The sequence below is a fragment of the Panthera tigris genome, chromosome X (genome assembly GCF_018350195.1).
Source record: "Panthera tigris isolate Pti1 chromosome X, P.tigris_Pti1_mat1.1, whole genome shotgun sequence".
NCBI lineage: Eukaryota > Metazoa > Chordata > Mammalia > Carnivora > Felidae > Panthera > Panthera tigris.
The window spans coordinates 70731307-70758559 of NC_056677.1; the positions used below are offsets into that span (position 1 = coordinate 70731307).

Consider the following 27253-nt stretch of genomic DNA (forward strand, 5'->3'; position numbering starts at 1 on the left):
GTGGTCCAGCCAAAGCTTGTTCTGTCTCAGGTTATTTGTATTTGCATGCTTCTCTGCCTTGTATGCTCTTCCACAAGATCTTAATGACTCGTTCCTTCTTGTCACTCATGTCTCAGCTGAAAAGCCATGTCTTCAGTACAGATTGCCTCTATCCACTCATGCACAGCTATCTATTTAAGCAAATTTGCCAAAGCATACAAGAATTACACTGGAGGATTTTGTCTACCACATTATTAATCCTATGGTGGTAACACATGGGAGCTTACTAGAAATGCAGAATTGTATGTCCCATCCCACACCTACTAAATCAGAACATGTATTTTAACAAGATCCCTAGGTGAACCCCATAAAAATTAAAGCTTAAAAAGCACTGGTCTAACATGTAATGACTAAATGATTTCTTCTTTTTCTGTTAGTGATCACTAAAGAATAATTAACCCAATTGGCAGTTTTAAGCAATAGGGCTATATATATAGGTACATGAATTCTATTAAATGTTGACCGCTTTAAATATAGCAGGTTAAGTGTCATTTGCAAAAATCTTTCCCAAATACTTGATTTAATGCTTTTCCTTTTGAATGTATATTGGTCTATTTGGAACATAGTTAAATTCTTTTCTCAGGATTGTGTTACTTAAGCAGGTTAGGAATTTTCACAGTTTTCTCTAATCTCAAGTCTTAAGATGAACACCTTTATAGCATTTCATCATGGTTTTAGCAGAAATATACATTTTTAAGGAGTAATCATGCCATAGTCATCATAATTATCTAAGTTCCTAGCTCGTGTTGTTTTTAATGCACAAAATCTATTAGACATTACATTATGGACCAAATTACCTATAACAATTTTAAGTAAAAAGTCTTTTAATAAAGAGTGAACATTACAACATACTTTAAATAAATTCATAAAACCCTGAAGTGCAATAAATGCTTTTTATTGTATGCTCATTTTAATGAGTAACATTTAGAAATAATAATCCCACATAACAATGACAATCTTATTTTACAGCGTGTACATCATTTACAGCCACATAACACACTATTTTAGATTTTCCAAATTTAATATTCTGAAGTTAAGAAAGATAAAAAATTTATTCTCAAGGAACAGATCCTTATCTGGTGCAAAAACAGAAAGGTGAACATTATTTAAAACACAAAGTCACAATATAGCATAAAGTAAAATTACATTTTAGTTATGTTGAACAGCTGAGTGTAAACATGAAGCAACTATAACTTAAAAGTACACATCATATGCATTACATTTATGAACAGGATTTTCATTAAATTTCCCTAAACCAGCTTTTTATATTAAGCGCCATTTTGATTTGCAGCATGCTAACACAAAGCATTGTTAAAGGGATGCATATTTTAAATTTATACACTGTAAACTGAATATCCACCTCCAAACTCTACTGGCAGCATAGTGTTTTGTTAAATACTGCATATATACTGCATCATATTGAAAATTCATGTTAACAATATGGTATATAGATTTTAAAAAATCAAAATTTCCAATAATGGCATAAAATTGCACCTTTAAACATTAGAGCAAGTACAAATAGAACAATCATACTTGCTAAGACTGCCCTAAAAAGAAACTTCTAAACATAGTATTTAAGAAAACTGTTCTCCCAGTTTAAACTTTAGATCATTAAGAAATATAGTGCTAACTTTATTTGCAACACTACTGTTGCATTTGTTTTAGAAAGCCACATTTGACTCAAACATACTTTTGTCATATATGCCATACTGAAAAATCAACCTGAACATCAGAAAAAAGAGAACTGTAATCCTAAACTTCACTTTAGACTTCAGGAAAGAATGCTATATTTTAAACATCCTATCCTGTGGTAAAATCTTAGCAGCTCTGAAATTCTTTTTAATAGTACTGAATTAATATAAGCTGTTTTCCAGTGGAATTTCTTTTAATGGATACATAAAACTTTTGCCATTTCTGGAATTCAATTTTCAGGTACCATAAAAAAGGCCCAATGACTAAGTGACTGATGCATGACTAAATTTTATTTCCCCACTTCATTTCTAAAACCACATAAAAGTGAGGCTTGCTTGCCATAGAAAAGCATTGTTAAACTCAATTATGTATGATCTTTTCAGAAATATTGATCTCTAGTATGATCAGCCAATAAAGTCATTGTCTTTGCTCTTCCCTTCTGTAGTTTATGCATATAATACTATTAAATAGACACTTAAGAGTTTTTCTGCAACCATTCTATGGTGCTTCTTAAATTCTTTAAGTAATTTTCAAAGGGGTATAAGATCCCCTGTCATTTCAAATATTTCAAGATCTCTAATACAAAGAATGTAAAGTTATGATTTACTATCAAGCTTTGGAACTAGATGAAACAGTTCATGAAATTTTCATCCCATGTAGTGTATCATATTTTCTTTATATTGATCTTATTACATAAGAGCCTCCTTGTGGTGCCTCATAATATGTTGATTTTTTTCTGATGGTCTTCGGAATCCCTTCTTGCAGAATTCACACCTGTGTGGATAGTCTTTTGTATGTATTGATATCACGTGTCGTTTAAAGCCCGATGCATCTGTAGTGCTGTATTCACAATACTCACATTGGTAAATCTTCCTTCCAGTGTGGGTCTTCATATGTTTTTTGAGTTCATTTTGTTGCCTGAACCCTCTCTTGCACCTTTTACACTTCAATGACTGATCCTTAGTATGAACTGAAAGGATATGACCACTAAGAATAAATGGATCTGATGTTTTAAAGTCACAGTGCCTACACTGATGAATCTTCCTACCCTTATGGATATCACTATGCTTTTTGAGCTCAGAAGGACGATGGAAACCTTTTTCACAGACCTCACATTTGTGAGGAAAATCCTTAGTATGGACAGATATGATGTGCCGCTTAAGGTCACTTGAGTTGGTGCTCTTATGGTCACAATGAGGACACTGGTGTGTCTTATGTCCTTGAAACAAATCCAGATGGCGTTGAAGCTCCCTCTCATCACCAAATGCTTGAGGACAATGCTCACATTTATATGGCAAATTGTTACCATGTTTAGATTTAATGTGAGTTTTCAGATTTGACTGATCTGCACACCTGAAGACACAATACTGACACTGATATGGCTTCTCACCAGTATGGGTTCTCATGTGTTTCTTGAGTTCAGAAGGATGTCGAAAGCCCTTACCACACTCAACACAAACATGAGGAAAATTTTTGCTATGAACAGCCAGTAAATGTCTGTTTAACAGTCCTTGTTCTGCAGTTTCATAGTCACAGTATTTGCACTTGTGCATCTTCGGCTCCTTGTCTCTTAATATAAGTTTATTTGAACTCAGTGGACTAGCCTCTCTGTATCTTCGTGTGTATTCTGTAAATTCATGGGTTTTGTCAACTTTGTTTATAAGCTTATGGCTTTCCAAGTGGTTATGGAAACTCACTTTCTTGTTAGTTGTGAAGTCACAATCTGTACACTGGTATTTTTTTCTCATCAAATGATCAGGATGATTCTTCATGTGTCTTTTCAAGAATCCCCTGGATTTAAACTTTTTTGTGCAAATATGGCAAGGGTATACTGTCAGGGGCTGTCCATCAGGGCCTATTATAACAGCTAGATAAAAAAAAAGGAAGTTATAACAATTGGCCAGATTGTTTTAAAGGGTTTTACAACAAAGGTGCCAAAATTAGCTGACATTCACAATGTGAGAACTATACTAGTAGAATAAAATCCTGTAGAATAAAATGCACATTAAAAGTGATTTGTGATAAAATACCTCATTAAAAAGTAATGAGCATCACCATAGTATAGACCATTCACCTGTCAAAATGTTATATACATTTTGTAAACCAGAAATAGGCAACCTCTGTGAAACCAACCTGAAAATTCTCTTTGAAAACAACATTTGGGTAAAGAGCATACAAGTGTAGTTTTACTAAATGTCAAGCACTTAAAAAAAAAACCAACTATTTAAATCAAATGCAAACAGGTATACGGGAATAGGACTACTCTGTAACAATGGACTCCTTTTCCTTTGTTTACCAAAAAATGTTTCCACGTTTCAAATCATTATAATATTCATAAAGTATTAGTATTTTTACCTGTTTGCCACTGCCTGGTTTCTCCCCTTCTCCTCTTCTTGGCTTTTTGTTTAAGTACTTTATTTGTATTAATGCTATCACAAATTTGAAGGTACTGTGCTGCTGTACTACTTCTGCTTTCTAATGTTGAGTCCAAAGTATTTCCTGAAAAAAAATGATACACTATTAAATTACATAATATTTATACTTTTTGGTTTTGGTTAGATGAATTACTAGAGATGACATGGCATTAAGTTACAATTGCAGTACTAAATTCACAAAGTATACCCATATTCTTTCTTTTATACCCTTACACACACACACACACAACTAAAAGCACTTTAAATATCATGTGAAATTAACTTTAAACTATCTCAATTTATTCATCCTAACAGAATAAACTAATAAGGTGAATGTAACATGAGACAATGAATTTTATGACCCAAACAAAATACTGGCATCAGATCAATTTCTCACCAATGAAGGCCGATGATGTCAGGCTCTGCGCTGACAACGCGGAACCTATTTGAGATTTTCTCACCCTGCCCGCCCCCCGACCCTCTCCCTCTCTCTGAAAATGAACGAATAAACAAAAAAAAACTTAAAAAAAGAAAATAGTTCTGCCCCAAGGAAGACATTAACAAGCAATTGGTATCAAGGAGAATTTTTACTTTAAAATAATTTCTATTTTAACCTTGGCTGCAGCAACTTTTTACTAGACATGTCTCTGGAGGCAAGGGAAACAAAACAGAAGCAAAAATCAACTATTGGGACCTCATCAAGATAAAAAGCTTCTGCACAGCAAAGGAAAGAATCAACAAAACAAAAAGGCAACTGACGGAATGGGAGAAAATATTTGCAAATGACATATCGGAAAAAGGGTTAGTATCCAAAATCTATAAAGAACCTATCAAACTCAACCCCCAAAAAACAATCCAGTGAAGAAATGGGCAAAAGACATGAACACACTTTTCCAAAGAAGACATCCAGATGGCTAACAGACACATGAAAAGATGCTCAACATCATTTATTATTAGGGAAACACAAATCAAAACCACAATGAGGTATCACCTCACACTTGTCAGAATGGCTAAAATTAACAACACAGGAAACAACAGATGTTGGCCAGGATGCGGAGATACGGGAACACTTTAGTGAGAATGCAAACTGGTGCAACCATTCTGAAAAACAGTATGGAGGTTCCTCAAAAAAGTAAAAATAGAACTAACCCATGACCCAGCAATTGCACTACTAGGTATGTATCCAAAGGATACAAAAATGCTGATTTGAAGGGGCTCATGTACCCCAATGTTTATAGCAGCGCTACCAACAATAGCCAAATTATGAAAAGAGCCCAAATATCCACTGAGTGATGAATGGATACAGAAGATGTGGTATATATATACAATGGAATATTACCCAGCAGCAATCAAAGAAGATGAAATCTTGCCATTTGCAACAACATGGATGGAACTCGAATGTATTATGCTAAGTAAAATCAGAGAAAGATAAATATCATGTGATTTCACTCATATGTGTATTTAAGAAACAAAACAGGTGGACAAAGGGGAAAGGAAAAAAATAAGATAAAAAGAGAGAGGGGAGGTAAACTATAAGAGACGTTAATACAGAGAACAAACTGAGGGTTGCTAGACAGCTGTTGGGTGGGAGGATGGGCTAAATGGGTAATGGGCATTAAGGAGGGCATTTGTTGGGATGAACACTGGGAGTTTTATGTGAGTGATGAATCATTAAATTCTACTCCTGAAATTGTTATTACATTATATGGTAACTAACTTGGATTTAAATAAAATTAAAAAATTTTTAAATAAATAAAAAAAACATTACATTTAAAAAAACAAATAAAATAAAATAATTTCTATTTTATAATTTTATCCATAGCAGCCTTTTATGAATAAAATAATTTCTATTTTATAATTTTATCTATAGCAGCCTTTTATGATTCATATTGTAAGTTGCCCAACATCTGTATCTTGAGATAAAGCTAAAATGAACTGCACTTGGAGAATAACATGCATTATGTTTGTACCTAAATTAATCAATTCCCCGAAGAGGAAAACTCTTATGTGACTAACCAGATAAGATATGACCAGGCAAGTAAGAGTCTAACCTATGTGTCCATACACACAAACCAGTAACTGGTTATTTTCCAAACACTATATAAAACTGGCTATTTAACTTACATGTCACATGTAATGCTCTCTTACCTGATGCTTGACAATCTTCATACCTCCGGGAAACTCTTCTTTCATCTCCTAAAAAAAAAAAGGCTAATTAAAAACTGATAGGCTGACTATAATGATTACTAGTGGATCACATCTTAATCTACAAAACTCTTACTTTGACCATTGTTCCTTGGATTAAACTTTTTTGTTGTTGAGTTCTTCCACTCCCATAGATTAGATATAATTTCACGCACTGAAAATAAGGGCTACTGTTAGCATCCTTGGAACTGTTAAAATCTAGAACAATCTTATTTTTAAAATAAAAATTGAGTATATATTTCTGCAGAATACACTCAAAATTGAAGATGTTCAATAAATGACTGTTGAATGAATGAACCTTTGGAAAAACTGAGATAAGATAATGCATTTGAACACCAAAACTTTTCAAAATAAAGAGTATACCTGGACCATCTTCTAAATTAAGTAGGAATGAGGTTACATAGAAAGAAAAAAAAACCCCTGATAAATTTACCTTCCATTAGATCAATTTACCTTCCATTAGATACTTTCTAGAAGAGCACACCTGGTTTCCTTTTTCTTTTCAAACCCCCCAAATCTTATTTGTGGTGTTAATACATGAAATAAGTTTTTGAAAAAGGGGAAGGATCAATTTTCAAAGGATATTCCTATTTTAGAAAAATAAAACTTTTTATGACACTCACTTATACAGGTAGGATTTTGAATAAAGCCTACTGAAAAACAATAATGCATTAAGCAAGGCTCATTTTAAATAACACAAGATATATGGTAGGAAAATCACGTATGTAACTAGAGATTAATCAGTCCACAGCAAAACATTTTATATTAGTCAACTCATGAGGGCCATTAGCACAGCATATTTAATGACCTAAAGGCTGATCAAATAGATATGTTATGTACTTAGCAGGTGAAAAAATGCCAGTGTCCTACCATATGCCGCAGCCCAGACAACAGGGACAATTGTTTTATTAACATCAGAGTCCTCAAGCTGAGTCTCAGGGAGAGAAGTTCCTTCCTCTTCCCCTACAATGACTTCCATGTAAACTTCATCTGCTATTTCAGCGCAACCTAAATTTTAGAAATAATTGCTTGTTTATAACCCCAAATATTTAATAAATGGGTAAAAAAATTCCAAACAATTAAAATTTTTCCAACTGTCAAGATTTCAATTTTGTTAATTTTAAAATTACATTAGGCACTTTGGAGACGAGTGCCTCTAGGAGACAATCATTTATTAAAACTCTTATTCTCCTCTTAGAACCTATCCTATGAAAATGACTTTTAGATTATATAAAACATTTGCGCTTGGAATATATTGACTAATTTTATAGTCCATTGGGCATTACGAACTTGTAAAAAATGCTGTAGTCCGTAATTGTGCTTGATTGATCTTTAGAACTCAGAAAGCATTTCCCATAGAATCAATACTAGAAAGTGGTCCTTGCTACCCCATATACTATAACTTAAGTGCAGTTCTGTACACGCATTGAAAAGTAGTCAAAAATACTAGTAATTGAAAAAAATTTAAATAAAAATAATCAAAGTCATATATATTTATATATAAAACATAATGTATATATAAAGTGGTCTTCATGAATATGTGGACATCCTTTAACAGGCAGGATTTTCAGAGACTCTACTGAGAAAAAAAGCATTAAGTGAGACTCACTTTTTAAAAATATAGTATCGGAGTAAAAAAATATAAACCTAGAGAGTCATTAAGTATATTTTATGTGACATAATCATTTTGGTTTAAGCTGTTAGGTAAAAAATTGGCTTTGAATTTATGCTTTTCCTTTGATTCACATATTGGGAGCTTCTCTTCACTATGGAAGAAATGTGGAAAAAATGTGAGAAAAAAGAGTCCCTTTTCTCCCAAGTTTCCCTTCTTTCAATTAACGAGAGACACTGGTCTAAGCTTTCCACTTAGACAAGGAATTCTGGCATCAGTTAACTTAAGCTTCAGTCTCCCAACTTTTATTATGCCCCTTTACTGACCAATGAGTAAAAAATAATAATAAAGAATTTAAAGACCAAATAGAAATTACTTCATTTAACACTTTTCCTCTCCAATCAAATCTTCTAGACTTACTTGTTTTTAGATTATCAACTATGGTGTATTATTCATGTTTGGGATTGGAATTCAGCTTCCCATGCCTTCTAAGGAAGGAAATCTGAGGCATGGAGGTCAGAGCACAGTCTAGGAAAAGCTGAGTATTATCTAGGTAATGCACTCAAGTGGAGGCTTTTGCCCTTCTAGGGCAAAACAAAATAGTTTTGTCTCAGCATGGAAAGAAGACAGAAAAAGCCATCTTGAAGGGCCGCATTCCTACACTGAAGTGAGAAGAAAGTAGGCAGAGTGTAACATGCCCTCATAAGGAAATGGGCAGGAAAGGAAACCTGAGGAGTTATTTTCACCCTATGGTACTCAGCCCCAAGAAACCTTAAGCAGCAACTACTTGGAGACCATCAAAGGCATAATAAATAAAGATCCTGGGAGCTTAACTTACTTGGGAGAATACTTACTCATCTAATCCTTCAGTGACAGAAGGAGAACAACCAGTTAGCCTTTCCACTGCTAAATCCAGAGAGGCCAACGGTGTTCACTGCCATGTGGAAAGAACACTGGCAGTAGAGTTAGATAGCTAAGAGTTGAAATTGTACATTCTTCCCTTAATATTATAATGATCTTGGGCAATTACTTAAGTTCCCTGAGCACATTTTTCCTCCCATAAAACAAAGATAATACCACCTACCTCGGAGACGAGTTGTGAGTATTAAATATTTATGCAACATATCCAGTAACACAGACAAAATAGATGCCCAATAATTACCTATGTATTTGTGGGCTCTAATGAAGTCAGGAACCCTATGTTGTTTATCTCTGTATCCCTAGTATGAGACATAGTATTTCATGTTTGCTGATTTGAATAATACATGTATGCATGAATGGTCAAAAGGACTCTTTTCTTTTAAATTAATTACAGCAAAGGTCTGACTTATTTTATTGAACTTTGCTCCTATATAGTGCTTGTATCTCTGAGATCGCTTATTTTTTTTTAAAGAACGCATGATGGCTACTGATAAGTCACTACAGTGCCCATTTTTCTTACTAATATCATCTTCTTCTTGAGAAGAATCTTTAACTGCCATGTAAACCATCTTCTCCCGCTGCATTCGACTCTGGTCAAGCACTCCAGCTACAGAATGTCCATTGGTGTACTCACTCTCTGTGACAATTTCTGTTCCACCTTAAAAATTAAATCACATATCAATATAAAGAAATATCATGAAATAATTCCCTAAGTCAATAAGGAAGATATATAAGAAATATTTTCCTTTGGAAAAATATTCCCCAAAATATTCCAATATAAATGTCTAAGTGTCAAGAGAATTTTCTTATAAAATACACTCTGAATTTTCAGTAACCACTGAGAAATAACAACAAATGTTAACATTTACATCACACTTATATGCAAAGCACTATAGAAGTCTTTAATATGTATTTTACCCATTTAGTCTTCACAATAGCCCTATGAGGTAGTTACTATCATCATGGCCATTTCATGGATGAGGAAACTGAGGCAGAAAAAGGCTAAGTAACTCACCAATAACCATTCAGCTAAATGGCAGAACTAGGATTAAAATCCAAGCAGCCTGCCTCTAAGCCTGCCCTTAAATACTCATTATAACTTCCTACTCTAAATCAAAGCCTCTCCACTCATTTGTTTTGATAATCCCAACCATAACATTCTACTTATGTTGAAAGAATCCAAGAATGATATATTCTGCATTCCTGCTTATTCACATACAATTTTTTAATATTCCATCCCCAAAGAAGTCTATAAAAATCTGCACTGGGGTGCTGGGGTGGCTCAGTCATTAAGCATCCGACTTTGCCTCAGATCATGATTTCACAGCTCATGGGTTCGAGCTCCGGGCTCTGTGTTGACAGCTCAGAGCCTGGAGCCTGTTTTGGATTCTGTGTCTTCCTCTCTGCCCCTTCCCCTCTTGTGCTCCGTCTATCTCTCTCAAAAATAAATAAACATTAAAAAAATCTGCAGTTCATGGGGCGCCTGGGTGGCTCAGTCAGTTAGGTGTCTGACTTTGGCTCAGGTCATGATCTCGCGGTTAGTGAGTTCAAGCCCCGCACTGGGTTCTGTGCTGACAGCTCAGAGCCTGGAGCCTGCTTCAGCTTCTGTGTCACCCTCTCTCTGCCCCTCCCTTGCTTGCACTCTGTGCCTCTCTCTCAAAAATTAAAAAAAGTAAATAAAAATTTAAAAATCTTCACTTTAAAGACAATTTTAGAATAGTCACCAGAAAAGAATAAGTTTTCATTCATAACTATTATAGCAATAAATTAAAATTAGTCTTTGTACCTATTTCAACATCATCTTCAGCCTCAGCTTTAAATATATACACTTTTATTACTTCTGAACCAAATCCATCTTCTTTAACGTCTTCCTGTGAACCATCACTGCCAATTTTTAATGGTGTGTTCCCCATATGCTCTAATTTTTCCCCAACATCATCCACTGTAAAATATAAAGAAGAAACTATTTTAGACAAAAAGTATAACCGACATTTAGTGGATGTCAAAAGAGCAACACGAAATGTGTTGATCACCTATCCACTGTATTCACTTTATGACCTATTATGCAACTACTGAAAGTGCTTTGTTTCATGAAAAAACAATATACAACATCAGGTATACTACACAATTGTAACTACAGAAAAAATTTATTCAGAGATTTTAATTTATATATATGAAATACTTAATAACCACAGAGCCTTAATTAAAAACGATTAAATAATCTTCCATTACATTCAACATTTTAAGTTAAATCCTAACACCAAAACTAAGAAAAAATCAGAACATAAAAATACATAGTACTCATAAAATAAGCTCACATAAACAATTCCCAAACTAAATTAGCAGTATTTTTAAAACCAATCAGCATATGAAATTTAGAATTTAGAATTGAGAAAAGAGGAAACATCACCTGAATGATTTTATAAAAAGGCCTTTTCAGAAATTATAAAAACAATATCTTAATACTCTTAATTTCTGTTGAGTCAATGGAAGACAACTTCAAACCAGAAATTTTGTATACTTCTATATTTACAAACATATGCTAGACTTCAAAATCATAGAGAAAGGTAAAGCAACAATATTTGAGAGTATTACTTAACATTTTAAGTACACATAAAATTTTTATTCTCTACAGTCTTTAAGAATAATATTTACTTTAGGGGGTGCCTGGGTGGCTCAGCTGGTTAAGAATAACATTTATTTTCACATGAATACTATGCACAAACTATGCGATAAGTACATATCAATAAACTTTGTTCTTTAATCATAAATATTAATATATTCCTTCAAATATTATATGACTACCATTTTTTATTTCAATGCTATACCTATAATAACTGAAATATAATCTAATTGAAAATCTGCTTCTACCTATTATGTATATTATAGCATCATATATGAAACATAAAATCCTAAAGCCTCTGACTATATCTAAACAATTCCAGAGCTACTGAAAAAAGAATAAACTGACATAAAAATTATTAATTCAGTACTCTTAAAAAACGAATTCCAAGAAGATCTAAATGGGTCGAAGTCTAGATTTCCCTTACCTCCATTTTAAATTTGATACATACAAATTCAAAAATATTCTTTTGGCCTTTCAAAATGGTGGAAAACACATTTCAGAAATTCTTTTTACAATGCAAAGCTACTTCAACTCTGTGATTAAATATAAATTATTCCATACTATTTAAGAGTTCAAAGAGTTTGTCTATGAAAGAAAGGACCTAAATAATCAAAATAAATTGACTAAATATGTTCATTCCAACATAGCCCCTAATTCTATTACTGCATTTCCTGGAAATTTTTTTTTTACAATGGGACAGATTAAAATGAAAGAAAAAAAAGATGAAGTATCTTATATTATCAATTTAATAATAGCTTCTCTTTTAAAACATGTTGAATAAAGCAATGACATCACAGAAAAAAATTAAAAGAGGCAAGTTAAGATTTCAGAAAATGTTTTCTCATTCTTGAAAATAAAGACATAAGATATACAAAACCTCAAAAAGTGTCCAAAATATGAATTTCTTAAGTTGGAATAACTTATAGTAAATAAATGAAATACTGAAAATACTCTCATTTGATAAATACTGCTTTATTATCATTGAATGGTTTAAAGTGATCATAGCTACTTCTGGAACATATTGAATTAAAACTATAATTCGCAAAATTAAAGCTCATGAAATGAAATACACATTTTTTTGGTCACTTCTCAATAATTTTGTACCATAGTTTTTGCTTTAAATATTGAAATAACTGTTGCTATCCTGATTCCATTTATACCTTAAGGTCATCCATGGTTTAACGTACCCATTATTTTCTACTTAGATTCCTCAGAATGAACAACTTTGAAATGTACTGAGTAACCAAACTTGTTTTGTATTTTAAGATTATAGAAGGTTATAAAGTTATTAAAATGTTAGTATGCAGTTTTGAGAGATAAACCATCAACTTCACCAAGATTTATTCTATATTCTTTGTTACAGAAAGTACAAAGGTAACAAAGATTTAATGGTCAATCAAGCGATTTTAGAAATGGATCCTCAAAGACTCTTAATGCAAATACTAAAAATACCCCAAATTAAGGCTTGCAATATCCAAGTCCCACAGTGTTGTTTCTTAACCCACAGGACATTCCAGACAGTAATAGCAAGTAATATTATCCACATCACAGAATTCTACTGGTGCTAAATGTAACATAAAACAGTAAGATGCATTGTTGGTAAGTCTGCTAATGTTTGATATTCCTTTATAGAACTCAATAGCACAATTTGATTAAAAATTCAATATAACATTCCTTTTAAAAGCTAAGTAGGTTTTTTACTGCACCCCTTTTATGTTGCATCTACCAAAATTATATTATGGATATGTTATTATCAGTATAGAGTATATTGATGTACTACAGAGATTAGATCAGGCAATATGTAAAGAATCTGTATTTCACAGCACTAAAACAAACACAAGTTACTAACATTTAGATTACAAAGGTGTTCCAGTCCCAATTGCATACCCAAGAGATCTGAAAGCATGTCTGCACAAAATCTTGTACATGAATCTTCATAGCAGCATTATTGATAATAACCAAAAAGTAGAAACACCATATGTTTATCAACTGATGGATAACTAAAATGTTTATCTTTATAATTAAATATTAGTAATGAAAAGGAATGAAGTACTGACACATGCTACAATATGAATGATCCTTGAAAGATTATGCTAAATGAAAGAAGCCAGACACAAAAGGCCACAAATTACATGACTCCCTTTATATGAAATGTTGAGAATAGGTAAATCTATACAGACAGAAATTGGATTAGTGGTTGCCAGAGGAGGGGGACTGGTATGTGGCAGAGGGGTGACTGCTAAAGGGCATGAGGTTTCTTTTTGGAGTGAAGAAAAAATTGTAAAATTGATTGTGGTGATGTTTATACAATGCTGTGGAATATACTAAAAATCACTGCACACCTTAAATGGTGAACTTTATGGCATGTGAATCATATCTCAATAAAGTTGTTATGTTAAAAAAACACAAAGGTGTTAACTTTTCTTTTTTACCCTTGAAATTGGTGAGGTTTGATGACATCTCCCATAATGACTGTACCAAGACATTTTGCTTTTTACAAGATTATGTTCCCAAAAGAAATATACAGTAAAACCTTGGTTTGGGAGCATAATTCATTCTAGAAACATGCTTGTAATCCAAAGTAATCACATATCAAAGCGAATTTCAAGAACCACTGGCTCAGTTGTGATCATGTGACATTCAGCATCACATACTACTCATATTGCAAGACATTGCTTGTTTATCAAGTTAAAATTTATTAGAAATGTTTGCTCCCCTGGCAGAACACTTGCAAAACAAGTTACTTGCAATCCAAGATTTTACTATAAACTGATTTTATAGGTAAAAAACAATTTGAAAGCATTATATTGGTTCATTATTTAATGGAACTTCCTTCTTCCAGTGAAGCCTTTATAAAGATATTATGGATGTTAGTTATTTTTAAAGAGCACACCTAGGATAATTTTAAACAGATATAGTTACTCTACATTACTTTACAAGTTACTTAGCACAAGTGGGAGAGCCATTGTTAAGATAAACAATTTGTGATGTTTGGCTTAAAAGGGGAAAAAGCTCAGATGCACCTCAGATATGAGACAAAACAAATTCCCTATCTCTAAAACTTAGCTATGGTAAGAGTTCCTTATAGTAATATTAAGGGACTCAGAAATAAGACAAAGGTCTGTTTTAAGTCCTCAACTTTATCTCTTAAACATTTTCAAAATCTCTATCTTGGAAAGAAAAACAGAGAAGAGGACTTTTTAAATTAACACTGAGGCCTTTAAGGCAATTTATTCTCTTCACTCCTATAAGATTCAAAGGCCAAGAGAAACCAAGAGGTAAAGAAAATGAAGTGAAGATTAAGAGATGAAGGGAAAAAAGGGAAAAACTAAATCAAAAGAGAATAAAATAAAACAAATTAAAATGGTAAGAAAGAGCAACTAGTTCCAATTTGAGTAAAATAATCATTATAAAAATGGTCAAAGATCTGGGTGGTAGGAAAATGGGTGATATAAAAAAATATTTAATTTTTGTATATTCCATGTTCCACAATAAAAAAAACCTGCTCAAGTTTGTTGTTGTTGTCCTTACTAATGATTAAGGAGTTAATTAATTCTCAGACTAAATTTCCCCTAAAATGATCCCACAGCAATCCCAGTATTTGAGCAATACAATGTTCTTTATAATCTTCAGTTTACTCCTATTAGAGTAGAAAGACAGAAGTCCTTTGCATTTGACATATAGGGCAATATAAAAATAAATACTGTGAATTAAAATATTCTAGAAACTCTTTCAAAAAAAACTTTTGCAGAATCAAATCATAGAAGACATGTTAAGGCATGACAATTCACGAAACATATAATATCTAAATTTTAAACTATTTTAATATCAGAGTTTGATTTGACAAGTACTCTCTTTTAAAATGTTTGTTTATTTATATGGAGAGAGAGAGAGAGAGCGAGTAGGGGAGGGGCAGAGAGAGAGAAGGAGAGAGAGAGAGAGAGAGAGAGAGAGAGAGAGAGAGAGAGAGAATCCTAAGCAGGCTCTATGCTGTCAGCGCAGAGCCCAACATGGGGCATGATCCTATGAACTGTGAGATCATGACCTGAGCTGAAATCAAGAGTTGGGCACTTAACTGACTGAGCGACCCAGGCACACTGACAAGTACTCTTTTAAAGGCACAATATTATTTTGGTACTAGAAAGGCTACCAACTTTTGTCACACTATTTTATATAATCATAACCATAGTTGTTTTTTGTTTAAACATCAGGTTAAGATATAAATATGGAATTGCTTTAGTAATGGACATCAATTTAAAAAGAGGTAGTAACAGTTTGCACAGTCTTTTAGAGACTTAAATCATTCCCTTAAAAACAATGTAAATATTCACCTCCAAAGGTGGTTGTAGAGGGAAAAAGTTAACATGCTATACTTCAGAATCATATTTACAAATTAAATCTAATTTGTTTTTAGTTTTAAATTCACTGATACATATAACATATCATCACTTCATGCACACATACACATTACTCTACTTGTTGATGCACTTCCCAATCAGTCCTTTTTTATTTTAAAAAGAAAAGAAAAATCCACCATGAAAAAGTGAACTTTATCTAATTTTTATTACTTCCAACATGATCCCTCCAAATTGCATAAAGAACAGACCTACTTCTTCCTCAAGCTCCATCAATAACTCATCATGAGATTTTTATTATTGTTGCTGTTCAGGCAAACCCACCACTTAAAATGAGAACAAGATATTTCTATCTTCCTCCTTCAGATAGAATGTCTTAAAGACATCATAAAGCAATCTGAAATAAACACATCAAGGCATTTTTTGCACAGAATATACACACGCATATTTAGACAAAAAATAAACACAGGGAGAACTGCAGAATACAATCGGAGTTTAAGATTTCCTTTTCAAGTATTTGATAAAAATTAATTACACATTCCTTGATATATTATACTTAAATTCCTAAGCAAAACTTAACTGACAACTCCAGTACCTACCACATTAAAAAGCAAGCAGTGGTTGCATAAAATAAACTTCCTATTTTGAAATATGCATATTTACCATTAAAAATTTTATCAGTTAATGTTCTTGTTGAACCTTCCTTTTGGTGCTAATGTATTAATAAATTACATTAATTTACCTAATTGTAGTATGAACTTTAATTGAGTAAACTAAAAATATGAGCAAGTTCAAAAAGCATCTCAACAATACAGCTTTGTAAAAAAATATTTTGCAAAATGATTATCCGCGTGTCTTTTATTGACTAGATCCCCCATCCCAGAAAACCTTTCCAGGTTATATATAAATAAATCTCCCAAGTAATTATGTACTTTTGTTTCACTTACAAGATATCATTAAGTAGTCTTCAGAAGTGCTCTTGACATCATCATCATCATCATCATCATCATCATCATCTTCGGTTTTAATAGTAACTGAAGAACCAGGAACACCACCAGCTGCTTGAATCACAGTTTCTGTATCTGAATTAGTTACAAGAACCTCCTCTGATACCATTGTGGGAGAGTCAACTCCTGAAACACAATCTTGGACCACATGTTCTAAGTGTCCATCAGGACCAGTAACAAGGTCAGTCACAAAAACCTGCTCAGGTACTCTAACGGTTTCTGTAATTAGCTCAGAAGTCAAGATATGATCACTATCATCTTCCTCTAAATCTTCTTCAATAGCAACATCAGCTTCAAGTACAGCTTCAGGAACAATTACCCCTTCTGTTACTACATCAGTCTCAGTGATGATATCAGGCCCATGGACAACTTCAGCTGCAAGGCCATGATCAAGAGTTATCCCATCATCTGTGACAACATCAGAAACTAATACAGCCTCAGGAACCGAAACAACAATATGGTCTCCATCGATATGCGCAGTACCAGCCATTCCAGCCACTATAATACAAACAATTATCCAAAAAAAGTAAAGTTATTTTATTAATTAAAAGTACTATATTTAATATATCAGATTACATAAAACATTTTCAAAATATGAAGTAGTCTGTGCAAACTATCATCTTAAAAATCACTGACAATTTAAATGCAATAAAAACCATCACCAGGCGCATCTGGCTGGCTCAGTTGGTAAAGCATGTGACTCTTCATCTTGGGGGCTGTGAGTTCAAGCCCCATATTGGGTGTAGAGCTTACATAAAAGTAAAAAAAAATAAAAACAAAAATAAAAACAAAAACACAAAACATCACCAACCAGGAATTGGGGTGGAGGTAGGTGAAAACAATGTTAGTAAAATCTAAATTAAGAGCTTAAAAACAATGCACTTTATTTTCAAGTAAAACATAAAAGCCACAATGAGATATCACTACATTAGAACAGCTAACATAAATGAACAATAACACCACAGGTTGGTCAGGATACAAAGAAATGATCTCTCATACATTGCTGGCAGAAATGTAAAATGGTAGCAACCACTCTGGAAAATATATGGCAGTTTCTTAAAAAACTGAACATGTATTTACCATAAAACCCAACATTTACACTCTAGGGCATTTTCCCTAGAGATATTAAAACATATGTTTACACAAAAAACTGCAGATAAAAATTCATAACAGGTCATTGTGGCTATTACACATAGTTGCAAAAAAATAGAAAACAACCCAATTGTACTTCCAGCAGATAAATGGTTGGTAAACCAACTCTGGCACATCTCTATCATGGAATACTACTCAGCAATAAAAAAGGTGACAGACTATTGATGCATTCAACACCTGAATGAATCTCCGGAAAATTAAAGCAAATTACTAAAGATTATGATACTATATAATGTATAAATGGAATCATTAATGTAACATTCTCAAAATTACAAATTATAGAGATAGACAACAGATTCACAGTTGCCAAAGGTAAGGGTGTGTGTAAATATATTGGCATAGCATATATATGGTAATGGAATAGTTCTAGATCTTTATTGTGGTGGTGTTTACAAAAATCTATATATAGGGTAAAACTACACAGAACTATATACACTTACACAAATATATGTAAAAATAATGGTGATAACTTCAGAAGGTCTTTAGTCTAGTTAACAGTAATGCACCAATGTTAACTTCCTACTTTTGATACTATAGTACAGTTATATAAGATGTCACCATTCCAAGAGGAGGAGTACAAGCTACATGGGACTCTATGTACTATTTTTTCTACTTCTTGTAAGTATAGCATTTCAACAAAATTAAAATCAAAATAAGAAGGACACACAAACATAAATGCGTACTAATATGTTAAATTAAGTTTGTAAAATATGGCAAGCTTAATACATTATAAAATATGCATTAGAAGCATAAAAGTCCCTAAAATTCTTTATAAGAATTACTATATTCAAAAGTGGAAAGCATCTTTTAACACCTGATTTGGGGGGGAAAACCCAACTCATTGTAGACAAAGATTTGGTTTGATAAAATTCATACATAGGGACTCTAAATTTCACTAAATTCTAAACCAGTAAGTCTGAAGGAACAAAGCTTTAAACAATGTTTTTCTTGAGCACCAACTCCTACCTTCTTTATAAATATTATAAAAGTATAAAATCACTTCATGAAGAACTCTTAAGTTTTGCCTTACTGAAGTGTACAGGAAACAAATTAATAGAGTTTATAGTCCAGGTTATAACAAAATTATCTACATTAAATAATCTAGTACAAAGCCTTCTCCACATAATGATCACTTTCTATAAAGTCATACCTGAAAGAGTGCTATACAGTGTTCACGATTATTAACCAATTCATTATGGAAGTTAGTTAACAAGTTAAGATGGAAACCAGTACACTATCAAAAGATAAAGTGAGAAAGGGAAACTACCTTTCAGGATTATCTTCCTTTCTACCCCTCTGTACTGTCCTCAATATTCTCAAACTTTACCTAAACCACCATATTACCCCAAAAGGAGAGAGCTTCAATCTTGAAAATCTGGTAAGCAAAGGGAGTATGTATAAAACAAGTACTTTCTATTCACTGGTTACTCCACCAGCCATTTTGGAGATGGGGAGTTGGTGGAGGTTCAAATCGAACATTCAACCAGACCAGAAATGTGGTTTTTAGCAAGGAAAAATTAAATGTTAAGCCTATAAAATTCATAGTATTGGAGTTCTATGTACATAAACAATAAAATTAATATTTTATAAAATCCTTCCACAAGTCAGACTTAAAATATGGAAAATTCTGGAGGTTAGTTTGGTTCCTGAGAGTACACACTAGGGAATGATGGAAAGATAGAATAACACCAAATGCTGGCCTGGGTTCAGATTAACCTGACTGGGAGGATTCTAGCCTCTACTCTAGTAGGAACTTACAGGTCAAAATAAACCAGATGTAAGCATTAAAATAAATCCAAATATGCTCGTTCACACTGAACTAAATAATAATATCAAGGATCCTAGACCAAGAATTGACAAGTTTCCCACAGGGTGCTGACATATTACTCAGACCAAGAGCCAAGATGTCCCCTATTAAATTTTGCTTTTTCCTCTCATCAGCTCATCTGCTTAGTTAGATCTCATGAGCTTAGTTAAGCTCATCTGCTTAATTTTCCTCTCATCTGCTTAGTTAGATCTCATTAAATTTCTAAACAAAGTCACTTATTTAACTACGCACTAGCTGTATTTATTGCTTCCTGACTATGCATCAAGCAACCTACTAATATTTTTACAAATATTATCTCATTTAAGCCTCAGAACAACTGTATGATGTATTATTATCTCCTTTTTAAATACGAAAGAACTATGGTTTAGAGAAATTAAATAAACTTGCCCAAGGTTCAAGCTGAGGACTGAACTTATTGTTATTGTTTAACTCTAGACTGGCTGTTTTCTACCTGTCTACAGGAGGAAAATAGAGTTTATTTACTCTACATACTGTTTTTAAGATATTTATAGAGTTAACCGAGTGAGTCACTATTAAAGGAACAGTTTGAGAGAGAGAGAGCAAAAAGATCTATCACAAAGTCACTCAATTAAATTTTAAAGCATTTAGTAAGCAGCATTAAATGGTATTAAAAATGTATCTCACTAGGTAACAAATTATAAATGGTAAGAAATCATCATTTAAAAAGTGTGAAATCAATTAGGTAACCAAATAACAATAAGAAATAAGTCATCATTTCAAGAATTTCCCATTTCACTAAAGTTATTTCATTTAAATGTGAATACCTGAAACTTCACCAGAGGTATAGCATAAAATTTGGTATTTGGTGGGTCTGTCTTGGGCCACTATGGAAGGCTGTTTTGTTATTTAAATCACTGAGCAACCAACATACTTTTTGCATAAATAAAATCTTAACTATTAAATTCAATGGAACAGATTCCAAAGAGAACCATTGTACCGAGACACAAGCAAAGTTATACAAACCGTGTTGTAAATTTAAAAATCTCAAATATCCTTCAAAAGAAACTGGCCTACTAAGTTTCTGAATTAATGTTTCAGGTTCTTAATATAATAGCCAGCCCATCCAGACCAAGAACATTATAGAATTTAGAGATCCTCTGACACAGTATATTTACTTGACTAGCTCTACTTGTGTATGCCAACTCTGTTTCACAAAGATCATTAATTTTAGGGATTCCAAATATCTAAGTTTCTATGTTGACAGAAATTTAAATTTTTTTTTACATTTATTCATTTTTGAGGGACAGAGAGAGAGCACAAGCAGGGGAGGGGCAGAGAGAGAGGGAGACACAGAATCCGAAGCAGGTTCCAGGCTCCGAGATGTCAGCACAGAGCCTGATGTGGGGCTCGAACCCACAAACTGCAAGATCATGACATGAGCCGACGTCGGACGCTTAACCGACTGAGCCACCCAGGTGCCCCAATTTGAAGAGAAACTGATACAGGCTACAACATGGATGAAACTTGAAAACCAGGCTAAGTGAAAGAAGCCAGACACAAAAGGCCACATATGGTATGATTCAATTTATGTGAAATGTCTGCAATAGGTAAATCCATAGAAATATTAGTGGTTGCCTAGGTCTGGAGCAGTGTAGGGGGTGACCACTAATGAGTATTAGGTTTTATTTCTTCAATGACAAAATGTTCTAAAATTAGGTAGTGGTGATGTTTGTACAACTCTGTGAGTATAATAAAACCACTGAATTGTATTCTTTAAAATGGGTAGGCTGTATGATATATGGATTATTAACTCAATAAGAAAAAAAAAAGGATGTACATAATGTATTTCAACATGCATGTTCTACTTCCCTACCAACTAAAAGGAAGTAAAGTATTAGATGTAATAAGGGGTTGATTAAACCTTAAAACACTGAAGAAGAACAAGGAAAAAGAAGGTAAGAGGAGCATCAAGGAAATATTCACCAGCAGTAAATGGACATTTTTTCCCCAATCTTTGAAAGTAATCAGGCTTTACTTGCTAATACGCAACTTCTTCAGGAGTGAAGGGGGTCTGGAAGTTCACCAAATGCTACAGGGTGGGTTAAATTTTGTATCATATGGAGACAATACTGTATTTTTTCCATTTCTAAGGTATCTTATTTTTAAAATTTTTAAAGGTTTATTTATTTTTGAGAGAGAAAGAGAGACAGAGTGAGAGTGGGGGAGGAGCAGAGAGAGCGGGAGACAGAATCTGAAGCGGGTTCCAGGCTCCAGGTTCCAAGCTGTCAGCACAGAGCCTCATGAGGGGCTTGAACTCACGGACCGTGAGATCATGACTTGAGCTGAAGTCAGAGGCTTAACTGACTGAGCCGCCCAGGTGCCTCATAAGATATCTTATTTTTAAAAGGCAAAAAATTAAAGGTGACATTTCAACCAAAACTTATTAACATACTGAAGTTAAAGTGTTCCAGTATTTTAAAAACTACCTCTAAGCAAAGAATTCACAACATTCGTTGTGAAAGCTTTACTCTTGAATTCTTTGTCCTTCTTGTAGAATTTATTCCTGTACTTTTTACACCCAAATCACTTGTAAGTCATTCATAATCAACACAATTGACTTCTGATTCACTTAGCAGAATAAATCAATGATTGCTTTCTACTTCATCAATTGACTATATTGTCATCTTGATCTCAACCATATTCAATCTTGATCTGTGCACCACATCTTTATTCATCAGACAGAAGTGTCATGGAATCAGAACTGGAGAAGACCTTAAATGTTATCTAGTCCAATCCCCGCACAAATCTAAATTAAGTAATTTGCCCAAGTTTACACAGATACTTAATAGGACAGCCAAGACAAGAATCCAGTTCTTCTGATTCTTAACATTGTGGGCTTTACAACAGTGGAGAAAATAACATATTCAACCACATTAATGTGAAAACAGTAGTAACATTTTCTTAATTGAGAAAAGTATCACTAGTTGTAATCCTCCATCCCTAATATCCTCTTTGACAATTCCACAATACCTTGTGTTTTTTGTTTATCCCAATTTACTATTTGTTTTTTCTACCCTCACTCCACTTTTCCTCAATTCTTACCACTCTATCCTTGCCTCTAATAGTTCAGATACCTCAATCTCTTCTATAATTCAGACTGACCCTACCCAAATTCAGTTTCTTTGTTGACTGTTATACAGTTTTAACATCTTCATGAAAATAACTACTGTTAAGAGGCTACTGAAAAACCTGGCCACAAAAGCAGAGAATCTTTTCTTTTTTAAAAAAAGAAAAATGTAATGCTATTAGAAACAACTTTCTGAAGATATTGCATCAGAATATAATTAACCACCTAATGCATGACTTTCCTATATCACAATATAAGCATCTAACTTCTTTGAAATGATTAAAGTAGTTCCTTTACCAGTTTTATTAACAAAAGCAATTTAAAATGTATTTTAGAAAACCAATTTAAAATTCCCTATATTCAAGAACTAATGTGGTTAATTATGTAAGCTGAATTTTTTCATTTTCAATGCCATATTATTACTATATTCCAAGTTTCCTTACCTCAACCTTCCCACAAAATTTTAAGAATGACTTTAAGCAGACTACTGAGACATAGCTTTACTTTAAGAAAATGAGCCCTACAAATGGATTTTCCTAGCAAAAGAACAACTTTTCATAAATTCTCCCCTTCCTCAACATAGTTTTGACATTTAGTATGCTCTGATTTTAAAAAGAAAAAAAATATAACAAAGAAAATGCTTTACCAAAATCCTGCATAATCATGGTATGGGCCATTCTACAGTCTGATGTGTGCAATCCAAGACTTCCACCACCTGAATCCATACTTAGCAAAGTTCATTCACAAGTCTCTGTAAAAGAAATGGTTTTAAAATAGTTTAAATATGTTTAGGCCAAAGTCAGTTGTTCTGAGAAAAAAAAAAAAATGCAATGGAAAGTATGCCTCAGAACCAGGTATGCAAATCTCATTACAAAAGAAAAGAAAACAAACCATAAACCTCAATTAGATGCTTTATGTGAAAAACATAAGTAAAAGAAGGGCTAAATTAAAGGAAATAAATCAAATGGATAATAAGACACAGTAAAGGTGAGGAGCCACAGGGGAAGTGATAGAAGCAAGCGAAAGAACAAAACTGTAGCACTGACGTTCCAGTTAAAATGTAGGTTATAAGAGAAGAAAAAGAACAAAATGACAACAAACAATAGTTGGGATATTTATACATTACTAGAGGACTCAGGTGTCTAGTATTAGTGAATTTCATCCAGTGGCTCTCATCCATTTCTTCCAGACCCAGATCAGCCCTGCAGCGGAGCTCTGCAGATAAACTTGTGTTCCACCTCTGGCTCCCGGGGTTCTACTTATAATGTAAAATGTTCTATCCCAGTTTCCCTGGAGTTCTTTGAGCCAGTAAGGACTTCTGGCCTCACTCTACTACATTCTCTTGTCACATAGTTTTGGACTCATGGAAACATGACTGCTTCCTAAATATGGTAGAGATAAGATCAATCACATATAAACATTTAGCAAATTGTTCCTTTCAGAATATCATTTACTTGTAATTGTACAACTGATTTTTTTCCTTAGTGATTAATAAAGTCATATTAGCTTCATGTTAGTTTTGAAAGCAAGGATTCAATCTATTTCACTTCAAGTGATGTATCCTATATTTAGGATCCACAGACAGCATGGAACCTAAAGTCGGATGCTGTCACTAAATATTATTTCTTACAATTACATAGGTGTATTTCCCATTCAAACATAAGATTCTAAGTATATCAACCAAAGTAATCTGTCAATTTTATAAAACATTTGTCTCATTTTTATTTAGGAGTGTTTAATAAATTAGGCTATACTGCACAAAAGATGAGATTATCATTAAAGTTTTAGAAGGCTGCCATGTAAAGCAACTTAATCTATCCTTAAGTAAGGAGATTACTAAGATTTTTTTCCTTGCCTTAAAGTTCTTAGAGTATAACATTTGAATGGTGCAGATAAAAATCCTACAGTAGTAGGTGTCATTTCTATGTATCAATTGATTGGACAAAATCACTTTATGTATGAACAAAATTACAAATTTTTAGAAACTCTTCTGTATTTTTCAAATATCACATTGTTTTCTGTCTCCAAAATGAAGTCATCAGAGGCAAGAGAGTTCATGATAAACTATCCATATGTTCACAGAGATATATCAAAATGTCATAAGGACTTATTTTAACATTTAAAACAGTGTACTATATCAACTTTAGAGTATTGTTTTCTTTATCACATAACTAATAGAACTACAAATGCCTTAAAATGTTTTAAACACTTAATTTTGTTTAATTATTAAATAAGATAAAACATTAAATTGTTAATCACCTTAATATGACTGTCTTGAAGAAATTGTAGATTTTCTTACATATTGTAAAATAAAATCTGCAGCAATTTGTTTTTGTTATTTTTCCTTCTGAACTATGTTATTTTCTTTGGAAAAGCGTTCTCTTTACCTATTGTAAACATACATTCAAAATTAGACATTTTAAAACATTTTCAACCAAGTCTCTTACACAACTTAAGAATTTTCTTTACACTTTAACGTGCAGAGTGAGGTAAAGAACGGCTCAAATGCTCAAATCTGTTTATCTAAAATGCATCCGGAGGGATTCCAACAGAAATAACTACCTACTACGATATTAGCAACATTATTACAATTGAAATTCGACGACTTCATTAAACCAAAATCTTCTTTCTCTAAAGCACATTTTAAAAAAATCACTTATTTTGTGATACCTTATTTTGTAAAGTGAAAGACAACCAACGAAGGGCAAGCTTTATCCTTGCCCAATCGATAGAGACAAATCTGCACTAGTGCTCAAAGAAGTGTAAAAATTTTAACACATAGTGTAACTACTGTGGGAAGTATTATACTGTATGAATACCCAATAAATACACTGGAGCACCTTTTCCCATATAGGACGTTGAAATAAGATCAATAATAAATGAGGTATGAGTACAGCAGTGTGTTAAGTATTCAATAGCCAAGAGATAGCTGGGCTTCTCAACATTCTCAAGAGTGTATCTTACATCCTGATTGAATGGAGCTAACCACTAAGTACGCTTCAAGTAAACATCTTTCTATCAATGTACGGGGAGCAGAAATCACAAAACAAACAACAAAAAACATTTTACTCTCATCTGTCTCCTCCAAACAGCTCACTCAGGACCTAGCTTCTTGATGATGTAAACAGGGTGAGAGGTACAAGAGAAATCTTAAGGCAGCAGAGCAACAGAATGCGAAAGTAGTATTTGCAGATAGGAAACAAAGGAGCCCTGGCAAGTAGCAGTATTGCAGCTTTGGACGCAACCAGCTTCCCGCATAAGTCTCCCTTCCCGTGACCATGCCAAGTTTCAATCATTTCGAGCAGAACGCACAGACGTGCCCTCTTATATATTACCCATCTGACTGGATCTTAAGTCAAACAAGAGAACCTTCTCCGTGGAAAGGCAGGAGGCGAAGAGACAAGAATACCCTTTCCCCTCCTCCCTCCTCTCACTTGGTGCAGCGGTCGCCACCGCTGCTACCCACGCCGTGCTGCCCAACCCCTCATCCTCCTCCCGCTCTCTCTGCCCCGCTACATGGGAGACGGCTGGGAACCAAAATGGTGGTGTTTTAACGGAGGCGACAACTGCCGCACACACGCGACCCCCCCCCCCCCCGGCTCTGGCTGTTCCCTACTCCCTAAAATGCCCGATTTTGTGCCACCTCCTCGCAAACGCCACCATAACTCGCGCATTCCAAGGTTACCATAAGCAGAGGAAGGGGTGGGGGTGGGGGGCAGAGAGGTGGGAGAGAGAAGAGAGTGAAAGGAATATGGGGGGGGGGGGGTCGCCGGGAGAAAATGCCAGGGGGACGCCGCATTCTTCAATTCACCGTTTTGTTTTCCGCCATTTTCCCGTCACCCTAAACCACCGACGGTCTCAACGACGGCTCTAGCCCTTAGGGCCTCTGGCCTAGGAGAAGGAGAGGTTGCCTGAGGGGGAAAACACTCACTTCCCTCAATTCCTCCAGTCACCAGCTGTGGCTGAGGAGAAAAACTGTCAGACCGAGAGGGAGGCAAAGCTTAGGGACTAGACGCCCCTTCCATTGTTCCCTTCGCCCTACACTACAGGCTGGGTGTGAGCCTCTCCTCTCACAGGAGCGACACTGAGCGCAGCGGACCCAAATCCCTTTACTTTCTCTTCAGGAGTCTCCTTACCTGCTGCCACTGCTCCTCCACCGCCGCCGTTGGATTGTGACCGCGCTTCGGATTTCTGCGGGGGTCGCCAGCTGTGGATCTGTAAGGTCCTCACATTCAGGTTTCCGAGGTTCCGTAGCCCGAGCCAATCACAACCTACTCTGCGTCTGGGAGGCGCGCCGCCTAGTCCTTCTTTTTA

The 27253-nt window shown here is 34.1% G+C and overlaps 1 protein-coding gene across 9 annotated transcripts; it reads right to left on the reverse strand.

Annotated features, from left to right (window-relative positions):
• Window positions 1-918: 918 nt before the first annotated feature.
• ZNF711 (zinc finger protein 711) lies at window positions 919-27253 on the reverse strand. Of its 9 annotated transcripts, none has more exons than XM_042974997.1 (12): window positions 27076-27253; window positions 25199-25326; window positions 24066-24321; window positions 23586-23690; window positions 16812-17369; window positions 10670-10825; window positions 9518-9541; window positions 7221-7358; window positions 6427-6504; window positions 6294-6341; window positions 4087-4230; window positions 919-3598 (listed from the first exon to the last, which is right to left on the reverse strand). In XM_042974997.1, the coding sequence occupies exons 4-12, from the start codon at window positions 23662-23664 to the stop codon at window positions 2421-2423; spliced, it is 2403 nt and encodes an 800-aa protein (XP_042830931.1). In that variant the 5' UTR covers window positions 23665-23690; window positions 24066-24321; window positions 25199-25326; window positions 27076-27253; the 3' UTR covers window positions 919-2420. The 9 variants fall into 9 exon arrangements, with proteins under 9 accessions (XP_042830931.1, XP_042830925.1, XP_042830926.1 ...); XM_042974991.1 differs by having other exon boundaries at window positions 9404-9541; XM_042974992.1 differs by having other exon boundaries at window positions 9404-9541; window positions 24061-24321.

Excerpts from the sequence above, each read along its gene's own strand:
- ZNF711 (XM_042974996.1), bottom strand. The coding sequence starts at position 23,664 with ATGGATTCAGGTGGTGGAAGTCTTGGATTGCACACATCAGACTGTAGA. Across the intron at positions 9,542-10,669 it reads TGAAGATGATGTTGAAATAG|GTGGAACAGAAATTGTCACA; the intron begins GTACAAAGACTA and ends TTAATTTTTAAG. Across the intron at positions 3,599-4,086 it reads AACCAGGCAGTGGCAAACAG|CTGTTATAATAGGCCCTGAT; the intron begins GTAAAAATACTA and ends TTTTTTATCTAG.